At 38.3% G+C, this 23,942-nt stretch overlaps 2 protein-coding genes and 1 long non-coding RNA gene across 8 annotated transcripts; 1 reads left to right on the top strand and 2 right to left on the bottom strand.

Annotated features, from left to right (window-relative positions):
* Positions 1–1,384: 1,384 nt before the first annotated feature.
* Positions 1,385–4,555, bottom strand: LOC137723103 (serine/threonine-protein kinase PCRK1-like). Of its 2 annotated transcripts, none has more exons than XM_068462263.1 (5): positions 4,363–4,555; positions 3,180–3,584; positions 2,586–2,843; positions 2,313–2,435; positions 1,385–2,200 (listed from the first exon to the last, which is right to left on the bottom strand). In XM_068462263.1, the coding sequence occupies exons 2-5, from the start codon at positions 3,534–3,536 to the stop codon at positions 1,598–1,600; spliced, it is 1,341 nt and encodes a 446-aa protein (XP_068318364.1). In that variant the 5' UTR covers positions 3,537–3,584; positions 4,363–4,555; the 3' UTR covers positions 1,385–1,597. The 2 variants fall into 2 exon arrangements, with proteins under 2 accessions (XP_068318364.1, XP_068318365.1); XM_068462264.1 differs by having other exon boundaries at positions 3,180–3,621.
* A 2,797-nt stretch (positions 4,556–7,352) lies between these two features.
* LOC137723369 (uncharacterized) lies at positions 7,353–22,265 on the top strand. Of its 5 annotated transcripts, none has more exons than XM_068462554.1 (8): positions 8,243–8,317; positions 8,567–8,627; positions 9,362–9,504; positions 9,606–9,703; positions 9,810–9,891; positions 9,996–10,051; positions 18,661–18,780; positions 18,890–19,564. In XM_068462554.1, the coding sequence occupies exons 2-7, from the start codon at positions 8,582–8,584 to the stop codon at positions 18,767–18,769; spliced, it is 534 nt and encodes a 177-aa protein (XP_068318655.1). In that variant the 5' UTR covers positions 8,243–8,317; positions 8,567–8,581; the 3' UTR covers positions 18,770–18,780; positions 18,890–19,564. The 5 variants fall into 5 exon arrangements, with proteins under 5 accessions (XP_068318654.1, XP_068318653.1, XP_068318655.1 ...); XM_068462555.1 differs by lacking the exon at positions 9,996–10,051 and adding an exon at positions 18,181–18,236; XM_068462556.1 differs by lacking the exons at positions 18,661–18,780; positions 18,890–19,564 and adding an exon at positions 22,083–22,265.
* On the bottom strand, positions 16,016–17,242 carry LOC137723370 (uncharacterized). Its single transcript, XR_011066890.1, has 4 exons — positions 17,182–17,242; positions 17,022–17,077; positions 16,478–16,597; positions 16,016–16,368 (listed from the first exon to the last, which is right to left on the bottom strand). It is a non-coding gene; the product is annotated as an uncharacterized lncRNA (long non-coding RNA).
* Positions 22,266–23,942: the final 1,677 nt, after the last annotated feature.

Below are 23,942 nucleotides of genomic sequence, written 5' to 3' on the forward strand. Positions count from 1 at the left end.
TGTTTAGCTTGATCGTTTGCATTCATGTAATTGCTAATCATACTTGGATGTTCCGTTTCAACCAACCTCAATTCTTCTTATATCATTATCTTGAATTACTCCAATGTTTATATGTATTTTACTTCCGCACTCTGAATTCTATGAACGGCTTTGCCGCCTGCTGTTAAGTTCCGCCCCAGTTGGTGTGTGTGTGTGTGTGTGTACATATATATATATATATATATATATATATATATATATATATATATATATATATATATATCTTCCTTATTATGTATTAAGAAAATAAAACACATCCCATATGCTAATCAAAGACGAGAAAACATTCCTCCTCAAAATGCTTCGTAGTTGATTCACATAATTTTGTGTTTACAATCAAAACCGTTAATATTGTAATTGTTACATGTAGATTATCTCTACAAAATTTCAATTAAAACAAAGGTTGTTTGGTCAATAAAATGTAGCAAACATGTATATAGTTCATAATACTTTTATCGATTCCAACCATCTGTTTTTATACACTTCGATAAATAAAATCTCATTATTTAAAGATGATTTTTAGAAATTAATTTATAATGTGAATAATTGTTATCATAAGGAAATTACCTGGATCAACCACATAATATTTTAAGGACCCAAATTGTCAATCGCTTACTTGTGATATTCAAAAGCCAATTTAGGTGGCTGCTAGCTTGGCAGACTTAACTTTCAAAAGTAAGCTGGTTTTGTAAAATAGAACAGGATCCCCTCCGGACCCGAAGTTGAAGTTGAGCAATAGTAAGCTAATCTATATAAGTGTTATAGTCAATTGTGGCTCGTCAATTAGGCACCACAGTTGAAGTTGAAGATAGATACATATACATATACATATACATATACATACATACATACATACATACATACATATATACATACATATATATGTATATATGTGTATATATATATATATATATATATATATATATATATATTCCAATTTCTATACATGTGAGGTCTTCAAAAGCCAGTTGTTTTATGAATTCAGTGAAGAATGTTGGCTTCTGATTCTGGGATGTGCAACGACTTGGTTTACACGTAACAAACAATTAATCATAATGGTCCAAAACTGCGTCAATAATTCAGTGATTTCGTGAACCTAAAGTTTATGATCCAATCATTTTATGGCCCCAAGTTTGTTTTATAGTTGACTTGGTTTGTAATTTCTCGTTGTATGTACATGTTACTCTAACTTGAGTCTTCTCCCAACGAAGTAGAGACAATTATGGATAGATCAAAAGTTAGTCGGTCCATCCCTGAATATGTCGACGAATGAGTTAAGTAACATGACTTTTCAGTTTTAAGTCTGAAAAAACAATTGTACGATAATTGAGCAATGTGGCAAGTATCGATAGTGCCAATGTACTTTTAATAAATGAGAGCCGCTTGTATAAAACGAATTCACGGTTGCCATATCGACCCGATCCAATAATACATCGTCATACGAAAAAGAAACTTACACATGACTATACATTAATAGACTGAGACGCCACACAACAATGAACCAATTTCATATAAGTCCTAATCACACTAGGACCAGATTGCAAAAATGCACTTACAATCATGTCCTTAAAAATTTTGGTGTCCACGAGCGAGACAACCATCCAGTTTCTCTCCTCCTCAAATCCACATTTCTTCTCTGGTTCATTGTTTCAACATCCCGGCAAGTTTCTATTGGTGCTAAATTCTTGGGGGGCAGTTGCTCACTTTCCGTTCCTGTTGGTGTCTTCATAAACTTGTTTTGGCTTGATGGTACCTCCCTTATTTTCTTTTCGATTGAGGGTACCTCCATAGTTTTCTTTTGGCCTGATGGAGCCTCTATAATTTGATTTACCATCTCCAATACCTCGCTCATCATAGGACGATTCTTGGGGAGTCTGACCAAGCATTTGTTGGCTACAATTGCAAGCCTTTGAGCTGATTTGAGGGGGTATTTACCTTCAAGCTTAGGGTCAATTATTAGCCGGAACTTCTTAACGTCTGACAGGTAAGGCTTTACCCACTCTAAGAGCTTCTGCTCACTCTTAGGGCGGTTTCGATCTAGAGGACGCCTACCTGTGATGAGTTCATAAAGGAAGACCCCATAGCTCCACACATCATTCTTAGATGTTAGACGTCCGGTCTGGATATACTCAGGTGCTGCGTATCCCATGGTTCCAACAACCTGATTAAAAATCCCCAGCCATGTGAGCGCAAGAGTGTAGCACATAGTTTGAAGGATATTGAATTATGTAATGGGCGGTAATTATAATCAGATCATTTGTATAAAATCATACCGCTGTTGAGACGTGGGTTAATCCTTCTGACGGGCCCAACCTAGCCATTCCGAAGTCTGATAGCTTTGCATTCCATTGATCATCCAGAAGAATATTTGAAGATTTAAAATCCCTGAAAATGATCTAGAACAAAAACATAGAAAAATGTCAGCACACAAACTTATTCCCTCTCCCCTCCCTCCTCTTTTCATTTCTTAACTTTTAAAACAAATATCAAATGCATAAAAAGGGACACCGTTACAAAATGAAAACGAAAACAAAATTTAAAAGTACCTGAAAGTCCATTTCTTCATGTAAGTATGCCAAGCCACGAGCAGCATCTTGTGCTATTCTCAATCTCATGGCCCATGAAAGAGGATCTAAACGACTGGCTAAATGGTTCTCTACACTTCCATTAGGCATGTATTCATAAATTAGAAGTCGTTGGATTCCTCGTTCATCATCCTCAGCACAGTAGCCCACTAGTTTGACAAGGTTTGGATGCTCGACCACCCCAAGAACATTAACTTCTGTCACCCATTCCTTGTGCCCCTGGTAGCAAAAAGGCGGAATCTTTAGTTTAGACCGAATTTGTTTTTTTGCACATACATGGAAACAAGGCATCTTATTAGACTTTATATCAGTTCGATTAACAAACTCGGAGATAAGGATAAAACTACATTACCAGTAAGTGCAGGACAATGTTTTTCTCCAAATTAGGAAGAAGCAAAACTAGTAAATGATGAAAGAAAGGACTCAGTCTGCTAATAACCAATAAAAGAAACAAGAAAGCAATGTCTTTGATAGTTTATATAGAAATGTGGTATAAAAACATGGTATGAATAACATTACTCTATCAAAGTTATGCCAATTGAAAAACAGTCTTGCCTGCAAGCCTCTTTTACTGAGCTGTTTCACGGCAACTTCAAGTTTTTTAGAAGGATCTTCTTCACTTTTAATCAGCCCTTTATAGACACACCCAAACCCGCCCTCTCCAACCATGACAGAGCGGCTAAAGTTCTTCGTGGCAGACTTCAGCTCCGAAACTGAGAATACTCTGAGGTTGCTGGGTCTCTGAGAGAAGCTAGGATATTGGTTCCTCCTCAGGGATTCTGTGCTCGCATCAGAGATATTCTGTGAATCTAACTCAGATCCAGATCTCTTCATATCAGCATCGGTAAAAGTTGTATTTGTACTCTTTGGTTCGTCCTTCTTTTCTCCAATGTAGAATGAGAAGCACTTCATATCTCCTAACGTTATGAAGTGCTCTAATCCTCACCTAAGATTCGGTAGCTGAAGAAAGCCTTAGAATTAGGGAGTCCATAAAAAGCTACAATTCAAGAATCAAAACCATTGAAAGTATGATAAGAAAAGACACATAAAGCAAACACTACAAAATGTCACTCACCAATTCTGCAAATGTGATCATTACTATGATGAACAAATATCACACAGCTCAAATTAAAGATTTTAACTTGTTTACAACTGCTGGTTTTCTTTCCTAGTACAGGTCTTTCGCGAGTACCCCCGAGAGGATCAGATACAACTATGTAACATCTAACAAGTAATCATATTTTTTTCTCATCTATTAACTTGATCAAAAGTTCAAAACCAATATCTAGTAGTTAAATAAAACTCCAATACCCGTTATTCTCATTCATTTTCTGGTTTTCTTACCAACAATATCCAGCATAAATTAGACATCCACTGTGCTTTCTTCATTTTACATAAATCCAACTAATCCTAAAGACCCAGATTTCATCACAAACAAACAACAACAACAACAAAGCATTATCCCTCTAAATGGGTGCCCTGTACGAATTCTACAGCATCATTACGCTCGATTTTGCGTCAAGTCTTCTGTTAACAGATTTCACACCAACTATGTTAAATAAACCAACTTCATTTATCAATCTTCATTAGAACCCAAGAAAAATCAAATTCAGACACATTCTCAATCATTTCCATCATAAACATATCTAACAAAGCCAACTCAAACAAAAGAAATAATAATAATAATAATATAACGAAAAAATTGAAATTCTGGGAAAAACAAGTAAATAGAAAGCACCTGTTTTTATGATCTCAGTCTGATTGCACAGAAATAAGTCCTCTGGCTCGTAAAGTTCACAAATTTCTAACGAGTGAGGAGCTTTGAGAGAAACCCACTTAGTTAATTTGCACCGAATGACCTGTGAAGCTAGAGAAAGAGCAGTCGATGGCTTAAACTTGTAGAGACAAGAGCCTCCACACGGCACCTGTTGACTTTTGAATCAGTCAATAGAGTCAGCACAAACCTCAACCAATTTACCAAAATATTATATATACACAAAGAGAAGTGCTAGCAATTTTTCTCTTTTTCAAAAAAGAGATTAGTCGGTAGCTTAGCAAAGACAGAAATCGAATTCGGAATTATTGTGTGAAATATGAGTTTAAAATTCGTTCTTAATCTCAAAATTATGTGGTTAAGTGATAGCAATTTTTCCATTTGAACTTTCTCATCCTATTCTTCGACTTCCCTCCTTTGATGTTAAGCAAACAAGTATGTAAAAGTTTACAAATATATGTACAGGGTGGATAGTCATTTAATTAATTTCCGCAGCTGGTAAATGCTAATTTAAGTGTGAATGGAGGGTTGGAAAGTGAGACGAAAAGGGTATAAGATGGGAACGGGACTGAGTGCAGGTCAAGTAGTCCTGCATATATATGAACTTAGGAATTTTATTTCAGAAATGCTTTTTAGCTAAAATGATATTTGAGATTTGCACAATTTTTCACTTTGATCTTTAATATTTGAGATCAATACAAGTGGTCCCTGAGATTGTTCACCATCAATCATTTTGGTCATTCAGTAAATAATTATGCTAAATAAAAATTAAAATGACAAAACTACTCTTGTTGCAGTCCTATTAAATTAGAAATGTGATTGTATAAATCCTAACATATTTAGGATATCCTTATGAGATTCTACCATATCTCTTAAGAGGGTGTATTCAAATAGAATTTTGAGGGATTTTAATTCTTTTCATGAATCTAGGTGCATTCAATCAGAATTTTAAGTGATTCTTTGAAATTCAATGTGTATAGTTTATTAAAATCCTTAGAAATCCGGTGTATTCAATTAGAATTTTAAAGAAGTTTATAACATTTCAAGTGTATTCAATTAAAATTTGAATTTAAAGAATTTGGAAAAATTGAGGAATTAGAGGGAATTAAAGAGATTTTGTAGTGTTTTTTAAGCATCTACAAATCTCACATCTCCCCATGAGATTTCAATAGAATTGAATCAAAATTTTACATGGAATCTCTACAAATCAGTTAAATTCTATAAAAAATCCATGGATTTATAAATCCATTAAAATCTCTCAAATTCCCAATTGAATACACCCCATTTAGATTAGATATTATCCTATTAGAGTTCTAATCCTACTAGGGTAAGAAGTTAATCTTCCCTACGACTATAAATAAAGACACAATGGGGTGGAATATAACACACCTCACAATTACATATCTCTCTTCTCTCTGTGCCGCGCTCCCTCTCTGGCCTCCATAATTGTTCAGTAAATTATGTCAACAACACGTTATTAGCACGCTCTTGACGCTGCGCTAAATAGAGTTTGATCTTCAATCAGGGGAGTATTACGTTTTAATCATTATTTTTATGATTAATTTATTATTTTATTGAATTGATTTACATGCTATTGATTCAATTTAATTTTCTGTGTTGAACATGATATAACGCATTGGAGATGCAATTCCTGCTTTTCAAATAATGATCTTCTACAGAATTCAAAGGCTTCTATTGTTTTTTGCCAATCAAGTACGCTTAAAATAAAGGAATCATGAAGCACGAAAACATTCCTTATGATGTATGAATCCCCTATATTTATATTTACCTTCCAATATATATATTGTATATGTTTCATATATTTGTCAATATATATGTTTTGTGGCCGCACCATCGCCAAGCCACCAACCCGAGCCAACAGCTCAGGCCTGCTTCCTCTAGACCACAGCAACCCCATGGGCTCTGCTGCAAGTGTGCCAGACCACCAAATACTCGGCCTAAGCAGATTTTCTTTGCACTAGGCATGCAGCCCTCAGCCCACACTAGAAGCCAGCAAAAGCTTGCTAGGCTTTATCATTTGAATGGCCCGCTCCCATCTGTTGGCCTATGTTCAGCTGTAGATTGCAACTGGATGCTTGTTGGGTCTCAATCCCACTCGGGCCGCTGCCATTGCAGCCATGACCCGAGCCCAATCTGCAGCTTTGCTGCAACCACTCTTTTTCTGGACAACAACCATCAATTCTTTGTTGGGCTGTCATGAACTTCACGACCCAAATGATTTTTTTGGCCCGTTTTGCTTCTTGCCCGCACCCAACTAGGTTGGGGTGTCTACGGCTAAGCATCATTTAGGCTTATTTTTCTTAATTATTTGGCCCAAAGCCATCTAAAGTGAATAAGGCCCGAAGTCATTATTTTGCGTCTACGATCGACCTTACATGGTTCTGCTCTATTGAATATCTGACAAGAAATTCAAAATTATTGACCTAAAGATCACTTTTGGACATTAACGATTTAATAATTTATTTCTCTTTTTTGAACCGTTGACATCCTTTCATAGTCCCGAATCTCTCACACTTGAGTTCCCGAAGCAACTCAAATTCACTAAACTTAAATCAGCATATTATATTATGTGTTCTGGTAGGAACCTCTTTTTTATGAATTAACCGTTCATAAACTAAATTGAACTTATAGTTTCAAAAAATAAAAATGCCGATTTTTCCGGTTTTCCAGGAGAGAGAGAGAGAGAGAGAGAGAGAGAGAGAGAGAGAGAGAGAGAGAGAGAGAGAGAGAGAGAGAGAGAGAGAGAGAGAGAGAGAGAGAGAGAGAGAGAGAGAGAGAGAGAGAGACCCACTCTCACTCACAGACAGTAAATATCGCTCTCTCTCTCTCTGTCTTCTGTGCCCACAGAGGTTGCAGCTGTCTCCAGCCCAATCCCCACTCCATTCTCACTCTCAACTTTATATAACCCCTCTCCTCCCTTCCCTCCCCAATTCTCCATCCCCCGCACCCCAACAATGCCGCTCACCAATTTCACCTCCCTCCTCCTCCGCCTCCTCCTCCTCCTCACCACCACCACCGTCTTCGCCAATGCCGCCGCCACTCCCTCCGTCCAAACCCTAAACACTCACGAGCTCTTCAACCCCAAGCTCCCTCCCCGCACCCTCTCCTCCAATAAGAAATTCGAGGGCTCCTCCAACCTCGTCGACCTCCGCTACCACATGGGCCCCGTCCTCTCCTCCTCCCCCATCAACATCTACCTCATCTGGTACGGCAAGTGGGCCACGCCCCAGAAGCTCCTCATTACCGACTTCATTCACTCCATTTCCGCCGCTCCCTCCGCCTCCCCCTCCCCCTAAGTCGCCGAGTGGTGGCGAACTGTCTCCCTGTACACCGACCAGACCGGCGCCAACGTCTCACGCGCCGTCGTCGTCGCCGGCCAGTAGTGCGACATGAAGTACTCCCAGGGGAATCACCTCACCCGCGTCTCAGTCCAGCAGGTCATCGCCTCCGCCGTCCGATCCGCCCCCTTCCCCATCGATCACAAGCACGGCGTCTACCTAATCCTCACTTCCGAGGAGGTCACCGTTCAGGACTTTTGTCGAGCCGTTTGTGGTTTCCATTACTTCACCTTCCCCTCCATGGTGGGCTACACTCTGCCATACGCCTGGATCGGAAACTCTGGCAAGCAGTGCCCGGAGGTCTGCGCCTACCCGTTCGCAGTCCCGAGGTCTGTCTGTCTCTCTCTCTCCTGTCTGTACTGTAAAAATGCCGTTCATAAATAAATAAATAAAATTAAATAAAATTCAAAAATAAAAATAAAAAATTTTCTCATACCCGTATGATAGTGTAAAATAAAATTAAGAAAAATAGAGGCTGAGATATAAATAGGGAGCGGGGCCGAAGGAAAACGACTAAAAGGAGTCGGCGCTGGAAAATCAAACTCAGTCAAAAGTAACAGGTGATATCAAATCCTGAAATTTTATATTCGCATGTGTATATTCAGACGTTTGATTGAATATGATTTTCCCAAAAATTGAATTGGGATTTTTTTTCGATTAACCAAAACCCTAATCGATCCCTCCTTTTCGTTTTTGATGTTTTATCTTTGTGGACCTTTAAATCTTTTAAATTCTTGCCGTATATACATTGCTTACTTATAATCATGTTGTTGTTCTCATGTTTGTTTGGTGGGTTTGAATTTTCGCAGACAACAGGCGTAGCCATGGAAGGAAGATTTTCCAGGACTCGCAGACCTTCTGCTTTTCCGGGTTGGGATTATATTTTTTTATTTTTTAATTTTGTGGTAATTTTTGGAATTGCAAGTTGCTTTGTTAATATTTTGCAGTAACACTTGTAATTTTTGGAATTACAAGGAAGAGAGATTTGCAGTTATTATTTTCCTGAAGATTCTTTTCTGAATTTGGTTTCCTATCCTCTAGTAAATGGGTTTCTATCTCGGTTCTTGGCGACTCCTTGTTATGTTAGATATGGTCTATTTGGTTCACATTACAATTCAAATTTTTACAACTTGTTAATCTGTTCTTTCTCTGTTCGGTGATATTACAATAGTGAAATGGGACCTCTGACGGGATACACATCTGCTTTTATTTGGTTAAAATCTTTTTGCTGGACAATGTGAGTGCTAACTTAGAGCAATTTTTATGTCATATTTCATTCAAAACATCTCATCAATAGAATTTCTAATGTATTTTATTTTCAAATTCCACATGCATATCTCCTAACGATGGGATTTGTAATTGTCGGAGTTTTAAATGATGGGAATCTAATTTCCGTATTGTTTTGCAATTTCATCATCCAAACGTAGCATGAGGGTTTTTGGTGTGTAGATATCTTCCTTCTCTAGGATAAAAGATGGTTGGTCTCTGTAGTTTAAACGTTTTTTTACTGCAAACTCTCACAGACACTGGCTTGATATTCTTATGCTTTTAGTCTTGGAGAGGAGATAATTTATTTTCTGATTGTTCAATTTCTGAGGTAACAGCTGAGTTTTTAACCGCTGCTCGTTCTTTGATGGAGCAAGCGGAGGCACACAACGCTGAGGTTCTGGAGGCTGCTCGGGCGTTCAAAGGATTTACATATTCAAAGAGCATTTATTATTTAGAGCCTTGGAGTATGCCCGGATTTGTAAGAAATCCTTTCAATCATAGTCCTAATTTATGCTTTCAGTCGATGCGTACACTTTGTTCTAATTTGAGCCTCCCTCCTTGCGTGTGACCCGGGAGAAGGCTCAAAGAGAGCAAGCTGCTGTGGCTTCCGGGATGGCTATGTTGAAGGCTAAGATTGACAGGGGCGAAATTCCTGGCATTGTTAAGGGGCAAGGGAGGTTAGTTGCCATTTCCCTTGTGCACTAGCTTTCTTTATTTTTTGCACCACTTCAGCAGAACAAGATTTTGCTATATTTAATTGTATTTCTTCATATGCAGTTTCAGGATTTTCCTTAAGAAGCGCAGATGCGAGTTCCCAATTCCAGGAGCTGGGGAACTGAGGGAGAAGCGTCCAGATTTTGTACCGGTAAGAATGCCGCCACGTCAAACATGTTTTACTTCCTTGCTGTGCATTCGTTCAGCGGATATACTACGCGTATACAATATGTTCCAAATTGAATTTTCATGTAGGCCACTGTGGAGAAAGATGCAAGGAGTAATGGCATTCCTGGCATTAGTATGAAGAAGTTAGTTTCCAATTCCCTTTTACTTCAATTAATTTGTTCTGTTTTTCATTTATGCTTTTTGGTATGCATTCCCACATCCAACAGAAAAGAGAGAAGAAGAGCAAAGATATATATACACAGAAAGCCCCACATACCTGCTACTTTTGTATTATCGTGCAATTTAAGATTACATGCAGGCCATAGCCATAGGCACACAGATAGGACCTGGTCATGTGTGTTGTTCACTTGTTCGTTTAGATGTATGCATGAATGTATGTACGTGTCGAATGCTTCCTGCCAAGCAATTATTGTATGTCATATCAGTGTGTAAGATTTGCACACAGAAAGCAAAACTCATACAACTCCAAAGTGAAGGTCTCCAACCATGGAATGGAATGCCGTAAACTTCAATATAGTTCCAGTATTGTTGATCCCCTCCCATTTCTGGATATCAAAGTTTGATGACTAAGCACCTTGCACGTACGATGACCCTGCCCTTAGCTGCGAATTACCGCTCCAGGGAGTGCCTTGTCCATCCATTCTTGCTCGTGATTGATGGATCCAGAGGCATTCGCTTCTCCACTGTAGGACATGTGAAGAAACCCATCTTCATCCTTATTTTCCCCATCCACTTCTGACATCAAGGCATCTGTAACATTTATATTTGTTAGAACAGCACCCATAACTGTAGCAACAGCTTGTTCTCGGTTAGGTTTTGACACATGCCATTGCACATGGTCTAATATACTAAAATTGTTGAGTTTGATGGACCCAAAAGAAAGAATGGAGCAAATGGGTTTCTTGGAAGTGAAGGAAAAATGGAATGGAGCAAATGGATTCCTTGGAAGTGAAGGAAAAATGGAATGTTGGGAAGTGAGAGAAGGGGGAGAGTGGAGGTTGAAGACGAAGGTTGCTGAGGGGGCACATTAGCCTGAGGAGCCAGTTTGGAGGCAGAGCCAAATACATTGTATTACAATTTGAATGAAGTCGTAACACCACGTGTGGCGGCGTTACCAGTACATCGAAAAAAATATGGCATTGTTTTTAATGTTTAATTTAAACAGTTAAATAGCTCATGCAGATTGAAACCTAATTAATATTAGCGCATGACATTAACCCAAAGTCTCATTCATGGCATTAACCTAAACATAGAATATTCCACCAAAATAGAAGTTGAAACGACATGTGAGGAAAAACAAAAAATATTTGACATGCCCTGAAGCTCCATAAGGAAGCTGTACAACAAAAAGAGAAAATATCATAAATCCCTATATTCTCAAGAAAATAAAAACAACATAAAAGCTAAAGCATCCATATAGCTAGATAGCGGTGTTCACTCGTCAACCAATTCTGCTGGTATCTCCATCATGTCGTGGCCAATCTCATCCTGAGCCATATCTGCAGCAACAGCACCCATAACTGCAGCCCGATGGGCCGGAAAATCCCAACAATCAACTGCTGTCAAATACCCATCTATGATATTCCACTGCAAACCTAAAATCTGATGTGTGGTCATGTATATCCCGTCAAGCCAATACTGGAATATGTGTGCAGGGAATTCAGCGAAACCCGGATAAACCTGAGCGACCATGTCGGCCTCCATTTCAAGCACATTTCCATATGTTCTAATATTCACAGTCCCTCTGCCAGCCCATATGCCTCCCTCCAACACCCTAGAAAGATTGACAACCTTCCCATCCATATGCGGTAAGGCCAGCACGCAATGAGCGCTCTTGTAAAACTGCTGCCATGTGAGAGCCATGGCATGCTCTGATGCCATCGCCTGAACTCCACCTTCTCCAAAATTGAGCAAATAGGTGCAAATAAAACGGTCCGGAACCAAAAAACCAGCATGAAGAAAAAAAGAGGTGTATGCTCCCCTGATGAAATGCTCGACCTCGTGCACACCACGGACTATGTCAAGATTCAGGGAGAACTGAAATCGAGGAATAAAGTTGAATGGGTTATGCCATCCCAACATTATCCCATAGACTGAGAGTACTCGATCTATGGGCAAAACTCCTCCTCCAGCCCCTGGTCCACCTCCACCATCCCCATCACCAACTACTGGGATGATAGCTCCTCCATCCTCAACCTGATGAGGTGGAGCTGGAACTGGAACTAGAGCTAGGGCATTACCTACAACTGCGTCTAAAAGATAACCCCCTCCGCCCCCTCCAGCTCCAGGGTTGTCATAGTCATAAGGCGTATCATGTACAACCAAATAAAGCATAATGGGAACCATCAGCAAAGTGTCAACTGGAAGAACACTAAAAGTATCAAACATAATGTGAGGAGTATATGTGAACATAAAATTGATGTAAACTGCAAGTGCATAGAACTAATAAAGTATGCGACACACCTTTGTTTGCCATTCTTCTGAAAGTTCCAACATTTGAGATTGAGCTGATCCTATGGAATGTATCTTCTCATTTTTCTTGATAAAATTTGACACATATCTGAGAGAAATGACAGGTTAGAAATATAAGAAAGGTAAGTATCAACAACTATTCAGAATCGAACAACTAAAGACATGAAATGGGAGGTTATACATAATCGAACATCTGTAAAAATCAGCTATTGAAGTTCATTCAGTTAAGAATAAACTTTTGAAACAAGTTGTGAATATAGAATGTCAATTTACAGCGAAAAGAGTTGGAAAGAGGTTGGTAAAAATAGATCACCGAGAGCAATAGGTAAAAAAAAATTTCCATCCAAGATTCAATAGTTGGTCCATTCTTAGCCTCATTAAGGTCCATCTTGTTGTGATAGGATAGGAATGAAGGAGAACTGATTAGTTTTAGCTAATGTAATGAAGATACGTATTATCTGTCGAAAAGCTCCACATGTTTTACTTATTTCAGAAAGGTCAGAAACACGCATGTCCATTGTCCGGAATGGATATAATCCAACACCCCAAGTAAAGAACATCAGAGGAGAAGGCAGTTCGACGAATAAAAAGACAGAGAACAAGTGAAACAGTGGGCTCACAGCTTCTTCCTGTTAACGATTGTATCATTCAGAGCATTGATAGTGGTAATGGATGACTCGTCGAAACCTTTAGTTTTCCCTTTTTTTTCGAGCGCGTTGCAAAAGCACTGCAAGTGAGTGCTGATGATTGAATTCTTCATCGAGGCATTGCCAGAACCAGTTTTTCTTGGAAGATGATACCCTGAAAGTACCAAAGAAGATCAGAACTAAGAAAATAAACATGTGCGTTCACAGAATCCAACAAATAAAGAAACACACACACGCATTAACCAAGAAGCAAGAAAATCAAAAGCACAACAATCGCATTAACGAAGAAAATAAACCCATTAAAAAAATAAAAATAAAAAACTAGATTAAACAGCTATTCATCAAGTAAACTCACGAAAATAATCCAAAGAAACATCACATTTACCAAAAGAATCTAATCAAAACTACAAGCACCCACAAGCAAGAAGATAAGAAGAGAGTTGAGGTTTGTGACGTTTTAGTTACCCTGGGCGTCACGGCAGAGACGAACTGCAACTTCTACTCCCGTCCGATGGTCTGCCGAAGGTGGAGGTGGAGGTAGTGGTGGCAGAGTCGGTGGAGACGGCAGTGGCATTTGGGTTTTGGAGGTGGTGGAAGACGCCATTGTCTAGTTGGAGAGTCGGAGAGTTTTGTCCGAGGCTACTACGCTTGTTTGTGTTGTACGGAATGAAACTGGGGACGGACAAATCGTTATTTTTTGGTAGCTTTAATGAAAAGGATTTGGACTAAGTTTAGTTTAACAAAAAAACCACCCTATAATATTATTTAATCATAAGGACAAAACTAATTAATATCAGACCCACAAACATGGGCTGAATTAAAAGCCCAAAACGAAATAAATTTTTTTTCCCAACCCTTGCCCCTAACGGAAACTCCATTATGTTAGCCAATTATGTTAGAAATAGAGTTCCCTTTTCTGAAAAATAAACAAGTGGAGTCAAAAGGAGATCCGAAGGAGATCCGAAGGAAGACCATTGGAACTGGAATGCTGAGGTATCAGCGCAATGTGCCTCGCAGATTCAAGAGCTGTTTCAAAGAAGGTATTATCACTATTTCTTAAACTGACACGAATATTATCACTATTTCTTAAACTTAACACTTACTATTTCTTAAACTGACACATGTACTATCACTATTTCCATATTTCGTAAACTGAATACTGACTATTTCTTAAACTAAACATGGGTACTATCACTATTTCTTAAACTTAACACTAGTAATATCATTATTTCTTAAATTTAAGACTGACTATTTCTTAAACTGACATAGGTACTAACACTATTTCTTAACTTAACACGGGTACTATTACTATTTCTTAAACTAAATATTGACTATTTCTTGAACTGAACACGGGTATTATCACTATTTCTTAAATACTTCTTACCTTTTTTTGTTTTTGCTAAAAAAAATTATAATGAGAATCTCGACAAGAATTTAATTGAAGTTAAAACACATCGTTGAATATGATAAATGTAAACTTTCTCACATTATAGAAAATGACAATTATAAATGCATCAGCAACAAAATTAAGTAATTAATTATTTTCTCAACAATGTGAGTTTGAATGTGTATAGAAAGAAAAAACCAAAGCTATTGCGCAACGTAATGAATTGGTTACATTGTGTGCACAACACATAAGAATGTAAAATGTGAAAGTTAAATCAAATAATAAATTGTAAGTAGTAGATTACTCTAATGACTAAGACAATTTCTCTTAAACTCACTGAGTAGTTGGTTCAAACATTTCATTTCTTCTTTAGCGTAATTTGTTGTAAATTATAATGATGAAAATTTATAATTAATCAAGTTCTTTAACATGGTCGATCGATCTCCATTCGCTCTAAATGAAATGGGTTAAATCTCATTGTCTCAAATGGACATACATACGTAGGTACACACATAGCAGCAGTCAGTCCACACACACACAAAAACTACAAAAACAAATATTAATTCCTACCATAAACTCAATTTACAAATTTAGTTAGTAAGCTTCATGTAGAAACTCAGCAAGTGTAGGACTCAACAAGCTTGTCCATGGACCCCAACTGAGTCTCTGCATTCTTAAGCAGCAGAGTCAATGATTCCACATTAGAGTAATCTACTACTTGTGCAGCAGAGTTAATGATGATGATATATGTAATCACCATCATTATTAAGCATTGGTGATTTGGATAATAAAGGCAAATGTAATGGGCAATGTGGTATTGAAACGTATTGAGACACATTTGGCAGCATCTTTCATTTCACTTTAGTGTAGAAAGACTGACTAGTCACCAAGGGCTCTCAAAGACTCCCGGAACTCTCCTTCTCTGCATGTTTTGTTGCAGAAGATAAAAGAAATTTAAAAAATATGGGGATCAATCGTTTTCTTCGATCCAATCTCAGAACCCAGGTATCAAATCTTAAATCCCAAACACCCATTTGGTTTTTTTTGGATTACATCTTCCTGTAGGTATTTTCTGATTGACAAAGACAGAAGAACAACAGAATATTACAAGCAACTGCATCATATCGAATTGAAACTCTGTTTGAACTTCTTCTGACTTCTTAATGTCATCCCAAAAACCAAAATTGCACTCTTTATCTGAGGATCAGTAAGAGATTTGAACGAACATCCCGTATCTTAGCTAAGGGGTCAAAAAGAGAGTAGTTATTAGTAATTAACAAGAATTGAAGAATTGAAAATTATTTCCGGTCTCTTTGTTTCTTCACCGGGACCTTCTTGCCGAGAATCAAACCTAAGACGTCTCATTTACCAGTGAAGAGGAACACCACTAGCTTTCACAATCTAATTCAAGTCCACTCTTTAAAATTCAATGTGATTCTATAACAAATGAATTCCCGAAATTAATCCATCAACCAACCCACATCTAGATTTCAAATTTAAGCATTTTTTACGGGAATAAAGGGAGTTATTGATGAGGAATTCCCAAGTCCATGAAAATGCAGACGCTCAAAATCCCTATTTAGACACAGAAGAAAGTTTATTATATTTACGCCGTCCGAAGTAGAGTCCTCAAAATATATGTCAAGTACATGCATTAAAGTCTCCAACCATGGAATGGAATGCCATAAACTTCAATATAGTTCCAGTATTGTTGATCCCCTCCCATTTCTGGATATCAAAGTTTGATGACTAAGCACCTTGCACGTACGATGACCCTGCCCTTAGCTGCGAATTACCGCTCCAGGCAGTGCCTTGTCCATCCATTCTTGCTCGTGATTGATGGATCCAGAGGCATTCGCTTCTCCACTGTAGGACATGTGAAGAAACCCATCTTCATCCCTATTTTCCCCATCCACTTCTGACATCAAGGCATCTGTAACATTTACATTTGTTAGAATCATTACAACCATCACCACCACAACTTTAACTCTGCGACAAGGCGATACTGTTATGCCTAAAATAAAAATGGGTTTGTGGCTCACCAGCAGGAGGTTCAGTGTTTTTGAAGAAGACAAACAGAGGGTTGGACAGGGGGAGCACGATCTAATGCCGAATAAAAAAAAACAAATTCCCCAACTGGCATCTCACCATGGACATGATATCTGCAGTCGGAAATTAAACCAAGATGGCCCAACCAAAATGATGTGAGAAGAGAGGTGCAGACAAATGAACCTTCACTTTGGAGTTGTATGAGTTTTGCTTTCTGTGTGCAAATCTTACACACTGATATGGCATACAATAATTGCTTGGCAGGAAGCCTTCGACACGTACATACATTCATGCATACATCTAAACGAACAAGTGAACAACACACATGACCAGGTCCTATCTGTGTGCCTATGGCTATGGCCTGCATGTAATCTTAAATTGCATGATAATACAAAAGTAGCAGGTATGTGGGGCTTTCTGTGTATATATATCTTTGCTCTTCTTCTCTCTTTTCTGTTGGATGTGGGAATGCATACCAAAAGTCATAAATGAAAAACAGAACAAATTAATTAAAGGAAAAGGGAATTGGAAACTAACTTCTTCATACTAATGCCAGGAATGCCATTACTCATTGCATCTTTCTCCATAGTGACCTACATGAAAGTTCAATTTGGAACATATTGTATACGCGTAGTATATCCGCTGAACGAATGCACAACAAGGAAGTAAAACATGTTTGACGTGGCGGCATTCTTACCGGTACAAAATCTGGACGCTTCTCCCTCAGTTCCCCAGCTCCTGGAATTGGGAACTCGCATTTCTAATGTATTTTATTTTCAAATTCCACACGCATATCTCCTAACGATGGGATTTGTAATTGTCGGAGTTTTAAATGATGGGAATCTAATTTCTGTATTGTTTTGCAATTTCATCATCCAAACGTAGTGCGAGGGTTTTTGGTGTGTAGATGTCTTCCTTCTCTAGGATAAAAGATGGTTGGTCTCTGTAGTTTAAACGTTTTTTTACTGCAAACTCTCACAGACACTGGCTTGATATTCTTATGCTTTTAGTCTTGGAGAGGAGATAATTTATTTTCTGATTGTTCAATTTCTGAGGTAACAGCTGAGTTTTTAACCGCTGCTCGTTCTTTGATGGAGCAAGCGGAGGCACGCAACGCTGAGGTTCTGGAGGCTGCTCGGGCGTTCAAAGGATTTACATATTCAAAGAGCATTTATTATTTAGAGCCTTGGAGTATGCTCGGATTTGTAAGAAATCCTTTCAATCATAGTCCTAATTTATGCTTTCAGTCGATGCGTACACTTTGTTCTAATTTGAGCCTCCCTCCTTGCGTGTGCCCCGGGAGAAGGCTCAAAGAGAGCAAGCTGCTGTGGCTTCCGGGATGGCTATGTTGAAGGCTAAGATTGACAGGAGCGAAATTCCTGGCATTGTTAAGGGGCAAGGGAGGTTAGTTGCCATTTCCCTTGTGCACTAGCTTTCTTTATTTTTTGCACCACTTCAGCAGAACAAGATTTTGCTATATTTAATTGTATTTCTTCATATGCGGTTTCAGGATTTTCCTTAAGAAGCGCAGATGCGAGTTCCCAATTCCAGGAGCTAGGGAACTGAGGGAGAAACGTCCAGATTTTGTACCGGTAAGAATGCCGCTATGTCAAACATGTTTTACTTCCTTGCTGTGCATTCGTTCAGCGGATATACTACGCGTATACAATATGTTCCAAATTGAACTTTCATGTAGGTCACTGTGGAGAAAGATGCAAGGAGTAATGGCATTCCTGGCATTAGTACGAAGAAGTTAGTTTCCAATTCCCTTTTCCTTTAATTAATTTGTTCTGTTTTTTATTTATGCCTTTTGGTATGCATTCCTACATCCAACAGAAAAGAGAGAAGAAGAGTGAAGATTTATATACACAGAAACCCCCACATACCTGCTACTTTTGTATTATCGTGCAATTTAAGATTACATGCAGGCCATAGCCATAGGCACACAGATAGGACCTGGTCATGTGTGTTGTTCACTTGTTCGTTTAGATGTATGCATGAATGTATGTACGTGTCGAAGGCTTCCTGCCAAGCAATTATTGTATGCCATATCAGTGTGTAAGATTTGCACACAGAAAGCAAAACTCATACAACTCCAAAGTGAAGGTTCATTTGTCTGCACCTCTCTTCTCACATCATTTTGGTTGGACCATCTTGGTTTAATTTCCGACTGCAGATATCATGTCCATGGTGAGATGCCAGTTGGGGAATTTGTTTTTTTTTATTCGGCAGCAGATCGTGCTCCCCCTGTCCAAGCCTCTGTTTATCTTCTTCAAAAACATTGAACCTCCTGCTGGTGAGCCACAAACCCATTTTTATTTTAGGCATAACAATATCGCCTTGTCGCAGAGTTAAAGTTGTGGTGGTGATGGTTGTAATGATTCTAACAAATGTAAATGTTACAGATGCCTTGATGTCAGAAGTGGATGGGGAAAATAAGGATGAAGATGGGTTTCTTCACATGTCCTACAGTGGAGAAGCGAATGCCTCTGGATCCATCAATCACGAGCAAGAATGGATGGACAACGCACTCCCTGGAGCGGTAATTCGCAGCTAAGGGCAGGGTCATCGTACGTGCAAGGTGCTTAGTCATCAAACTTTGATATCCAGAAATGGAAGGGGATCAACAATACTGGAACTATATTGAAGTTTATGGCATTCCATTCCATGGTTGGAGACTTTAATGCATGTACTTGACTTGTATTTTGAGGACTCTGCGTCGGACGGCGTAAATATAATAAACTTTCTTCTGTGTCTAAATAGGGATTTTGAGCGTCTGCATTTTCATGCACTTGGGAATTCCTCATCAATAACTCCCTTTATTCCCGTAAAAAATGCTTAAATTTGAAATCTAGATGTGGGTTGGTTGATGGATTAATTTCGGGAATTCATTTGTTATAGAATCACATTGAATTTTAAAGAGTGGACTTGAATTAGATTGTGAAAGCTAGTGGTGTTCCTCTTCACTGGTAAATGAGACGTCTTAGGTTTGATTCTCGGCAAGAAGGTCCCGGCGAAGAAACAAAGAGACCGGAAATAATTTTCAATTCTTCAATTCTTGTTAATTACTAATAACTGCTCTTTTTTTTACCCCTTAGCTAAGATACGAGATGTTCGTTCAAATCTCTTACCGATCCTCAGATAAAGAGTGCAATTTTGGTTTTTGGAATGACATTAAGTCAGAAGAAGTTCAAATAGAGTTTCAATTCGATATGATGCAGTTGTTTGTAATATTCTGTTGTTCTTCTGTCTTTGTCAATCAGAAAATACATATAGGAAGATGTAATCCAAAAAAACCAAATGGGTGTTTGGGATTTAAGATTTGATACCTGGGTTCTGAGATTGGATCGAAGAAAACGATTGATCCCCATATTTTTTAAATTTCTTTTATCTTTTGCAACAAAACATGCAGAGAAGGAGAGTTCCGGGAGTCTCTGAGAGCCCTTGGTGACTAGTCAGTCTTCCTACACTAAAGTGAAATGAAAGATGCTGCCAAATGTGTCTCAATACGTTTCAATACCACATTGCCCATTACATTTGCCTTTATTATCCAAATCACCAATGCTTAATAATGATGGTGATTCCATATATCATCATCATTGACTCTGCTGCACAAGTAGTAGATTACTCTAATGTGGAATCATTGACTCTGCTGCTTAAGAATGCAGAGACTCAGTTGGGGTCCATGGACGAGCTTGTTGAGTCCTACACTTGCTGAGTTTCTACATGAAGCTTACTAACTAAATTTGTAAATTGAGTTTATGGTAGGAATTAATATTTGTTTTTGTAGTTTTTGTGTGTGTGTGGACTGACTGCTGCTATGTGTGTACCTATGTATGTATGTTCATTTGAGACAGTGAGATTTAACCCATTTCATTTAGAGCGAATGGAGATCGATCGACCATGTTAAAGAACTTGATTAATTATAAATTTTCATCATTATAATTTACAACAAATTACGTTAAAGAACTTGATTAATTATAAATTATCATTATAATTTACAACAAATTACGCTAAAGAAGAAATGAAATGTTTGAACCAACTACTCAGTGAGTTTAAGAGAAATTGTCTTCGTCATTAGAGTAATCTACTACTTACAATTTATTATTTGATTTAACTTTCACATTTTACATTCTTATGTGTTATGCACACAATGTAACCAATTCATTACGGTGCGCAATAGCTTTGGTTTTTTTCTTTCTATACACATTCAAACTCACATTGTTGAGAAAATAATTAATTACTTAATTTTGTTGCTGATACATTTATAATTGTCATTTTCTATAATGTGAGAAAGTTTACATTTATCATATTCAACGATGTGTTTTAACTTCAATTAAATTCTTGTCGAGATTCTCATTATAATTTTTTTAGCAAAAACAAAAAAAGGTAAGAAGTATTTAAGAAATAGTGATAATACCCGTGTTCAGTTCAAGAAATAGTCAATATTTAGTTTAAGAAATAGTAATAGTACCCGTGTTAAGTTAAGAAATAGTGTTAGTACCTATGTCAGTTTAAGAAATAGTCAGTCTTAAATTTAAGAAATAATGATATTACTAGTGTTAAGTTTAAGAAATAGTGATAGTACCCATGTTTAGTTTAAGAAATAGTCAATATTCAGTTTACGAAATATGGAAATAGTGATAGTACATGTGTCAGTTTAAGAAATAGTCAGTGTTAAGTTTAAGAAATAGTGATAATATTCGTGTCAGTTTAAGAAATAGTGATAATACCTTTTTTGAAACAGCTCTTGAATCTGCGAGGCACATTGCACTGATACCTCAGCATTCCAGTTCCAATGGTCTTCCTTCGGATCTCCTTTTGACTCCACTTGTTTATTTTTCAGAAAAGGGAACTCTATTTCTAACATAATTGGCTAACATAATGGAGTTTCCGTTAGGGGCAAGGGTTGGAAAAAAAATTTATTTCGTTTTGGGCTTTTAATTCAACCCATGTTTGTGGGTCTGATATTAATTAGTTTTGTTCTTATGATTAAATAATATTATAAGGTGGTTTTTTTGTTAAACTAAACTTAGTCCAAATCCTTTTCATTAAAGCTACCAAAAAATAACGATTTGTCCGTACCCAGTTTCATTCCATACAACACAAACAAGCGCAGTAGCCTCGGACAAAACTCTCCGACTAGAGAATGGCGTCTTCCACCACCTCCAAAACCCAAATGCCGCTGCCGCCTCCACCGACTCTGCCACCGCTACGACCACCTCCACCTCCGGCAGACCATCGGACGGGAGTAGAAGTTGCAGTTCGTCTCTGCCGTGACGCCCAGGTTAACTAAAACGTCACAAACCCCAACTCTCTTCTTATCTTCTTGCTTGTGGGTGCTTGTAGTTTTGATTAGATTCTTTTGGTAAATGTGATGTTTCTTTGGATTATTTTCGTGAGTTTACTTGATGAATAGCTGTTTAATCTAGTTTTTGATTTTATTTTTTTAATGGGTTCATTTTCTTCGTTAATGCGATTGTTGTGCTTTCGATTTTCTTGCTTCTTGGTTAATGCGTGTGTGTGTTTCGTTATTTGTTGGATTCTGTGAACGCACATGTTTATTTTCTTAGTTCTGATCTTCTTTGGTACTTTCAGGGTATCATCTTCCAAGAAAAACTGGTTCTGGCAATGCCTCGGTGAAGAATTCAATCATCAGCACTCACTTGCAGCGCTTTTGCAACGCGCTCGAAAATAAAGGGAAAACCAAAGGTTTCGACGAGTCATCCATTACCACTATCAATGCTCTGAATGATACAATCGTTAACAGGAAGAAGCTGTGAGCCCACTGTTTCACTTGTTCTCAGTCTTTTTATTCGTCGAATTGCCTTCTCCTCTGATGTTCTTTACTTGGGGTGTTGGATTATATCCATTCCGGACAATGGACATGCGTGTTTCTGACCTTTCTGAAATAAGTAAAACATGTGGAGCTTTTGGACAGATAATACATATCTTCATTACATTAGCTAAAACTAATCCGTTCTCCTTCATTCCTATCCTATCACAACAAGATGGACCTTACTGAGGCTAAGAATGGACCAACTATTGAATCTTGGATGGAAATTTTTTTTACCTATTGCTCTCGGTGATCTATTTTTACCAACCTCTTTCCAACTCTTTTCGCTGTAAATTGACATTCTATATTCACAACTTGTCTCAAAAGTTTATTCTTAACTGAATAAACTTCAATAGCTGATTTTTACAGATGTTCGATTCTGTATAACCTCCCATTTCATGTCTTTAGTTGATCGATTCTGAATAGTTGTTGATACTTACCTTTCTTATATTTCTAACCTATCATTTCTCTCAGATATGTGTCAAATTTTATCAAGAAAAATGAGAAGATACATTCCATAGGATCAGCTCAATCTCAAATGTTGGAACTTTCAGAGGAATGGCAAACAGAGGTGTGTCGCATACTTTATTAGTTCTATGCACTTGCAGTTTACATCAATTTTATGTTCACATATACTCCTCACATTATGTTTGATACTTTTAGTGTTCTTCCAGTTGACACTTTGCTGATGGTTCCCATTATGCTTTATTTGGTTGTACATGATACACCTTATGACTATGACAACCCTGGAGCTGGAGGGGGCGGAGGGGGTTATCTTTTAGACGCAGTTGTAGGTAATGCCCTAGCTCTAGTTCCAATTCCAGCTCCACCTCATCAGGTTGAGGATGGAGGAGCTATCATCCCAGTAGTTGGTGATGGGGATGGTGGAGGTGGACCAGGGGCTGGAGGAGGAGTTTTGCCCATAGATCGAGTACTCTCAGTCTATGGGATAATGTTGGGATGGCAGAACCCATTCAACTTTATTCCTCGATTTCAGTTCTCCCTGAATCTTGACATAGTCCGTGGTGTGCACGAGGTCGAGCATTTCATCAGGGGAGCATACACCTCTCTTTTTCTTAATGCTAGTTTTTTGGTTCCGGACCGTTTTATTTGCACCTATTTGCTCGATTTTGGAGAAGGTGGAGTTCAGGCGATGGCATCAGAGCATGCCATGGCTCTCACATGGCAGCAGTTTTACGAGAGCGCTCATTGCGTGCTGGCCTTACCTCATATGGATGGGAAGGTTGTCAATCTTTCTAGGGTGTTGGAGGGAGGCATATGGGCTGGCAGAGGGACTATGAATATTAGAACATATGGAAATGTGCTTGAAATGGAGGCCGACATGGTCGCTCAGGTTTATCCGGGTTTCGCTGAATTCCCTGCACAATTGGCTTGACAGGATATACATGACCACACATCAGATTTTAGGTTTGCAGTGGAATATCATAGATAGGTATTTGACAGCAGTTGATTGTTGGGATTTTCCGGCCCATCAGGCTGCAGTTATGGGTGTTGTTGCTGCAGATATGGCTCAGGATGAGATTGACCACGACATGATGGAGATACCAGCGGAATTGGTTGACGAGTGACCACCGCTATCTAGCTATATGGATGCTTTAGCT

The sequence above is a fragment of the Pyrus communis genome, chromosome 17 (assembly GCF_963583255.1).
Source record: "Pyrus communis chromosome 17, drPyrComm1.1, whole genome shotgun sequence".
NCBI classification, from domain to species: domain Eukaryota; kingdom Viridiplantae; phylum Streptophyta; class Magnoliopsida; order Rosales; family Rosaceae; genus Pyrus; species Pyrus communis.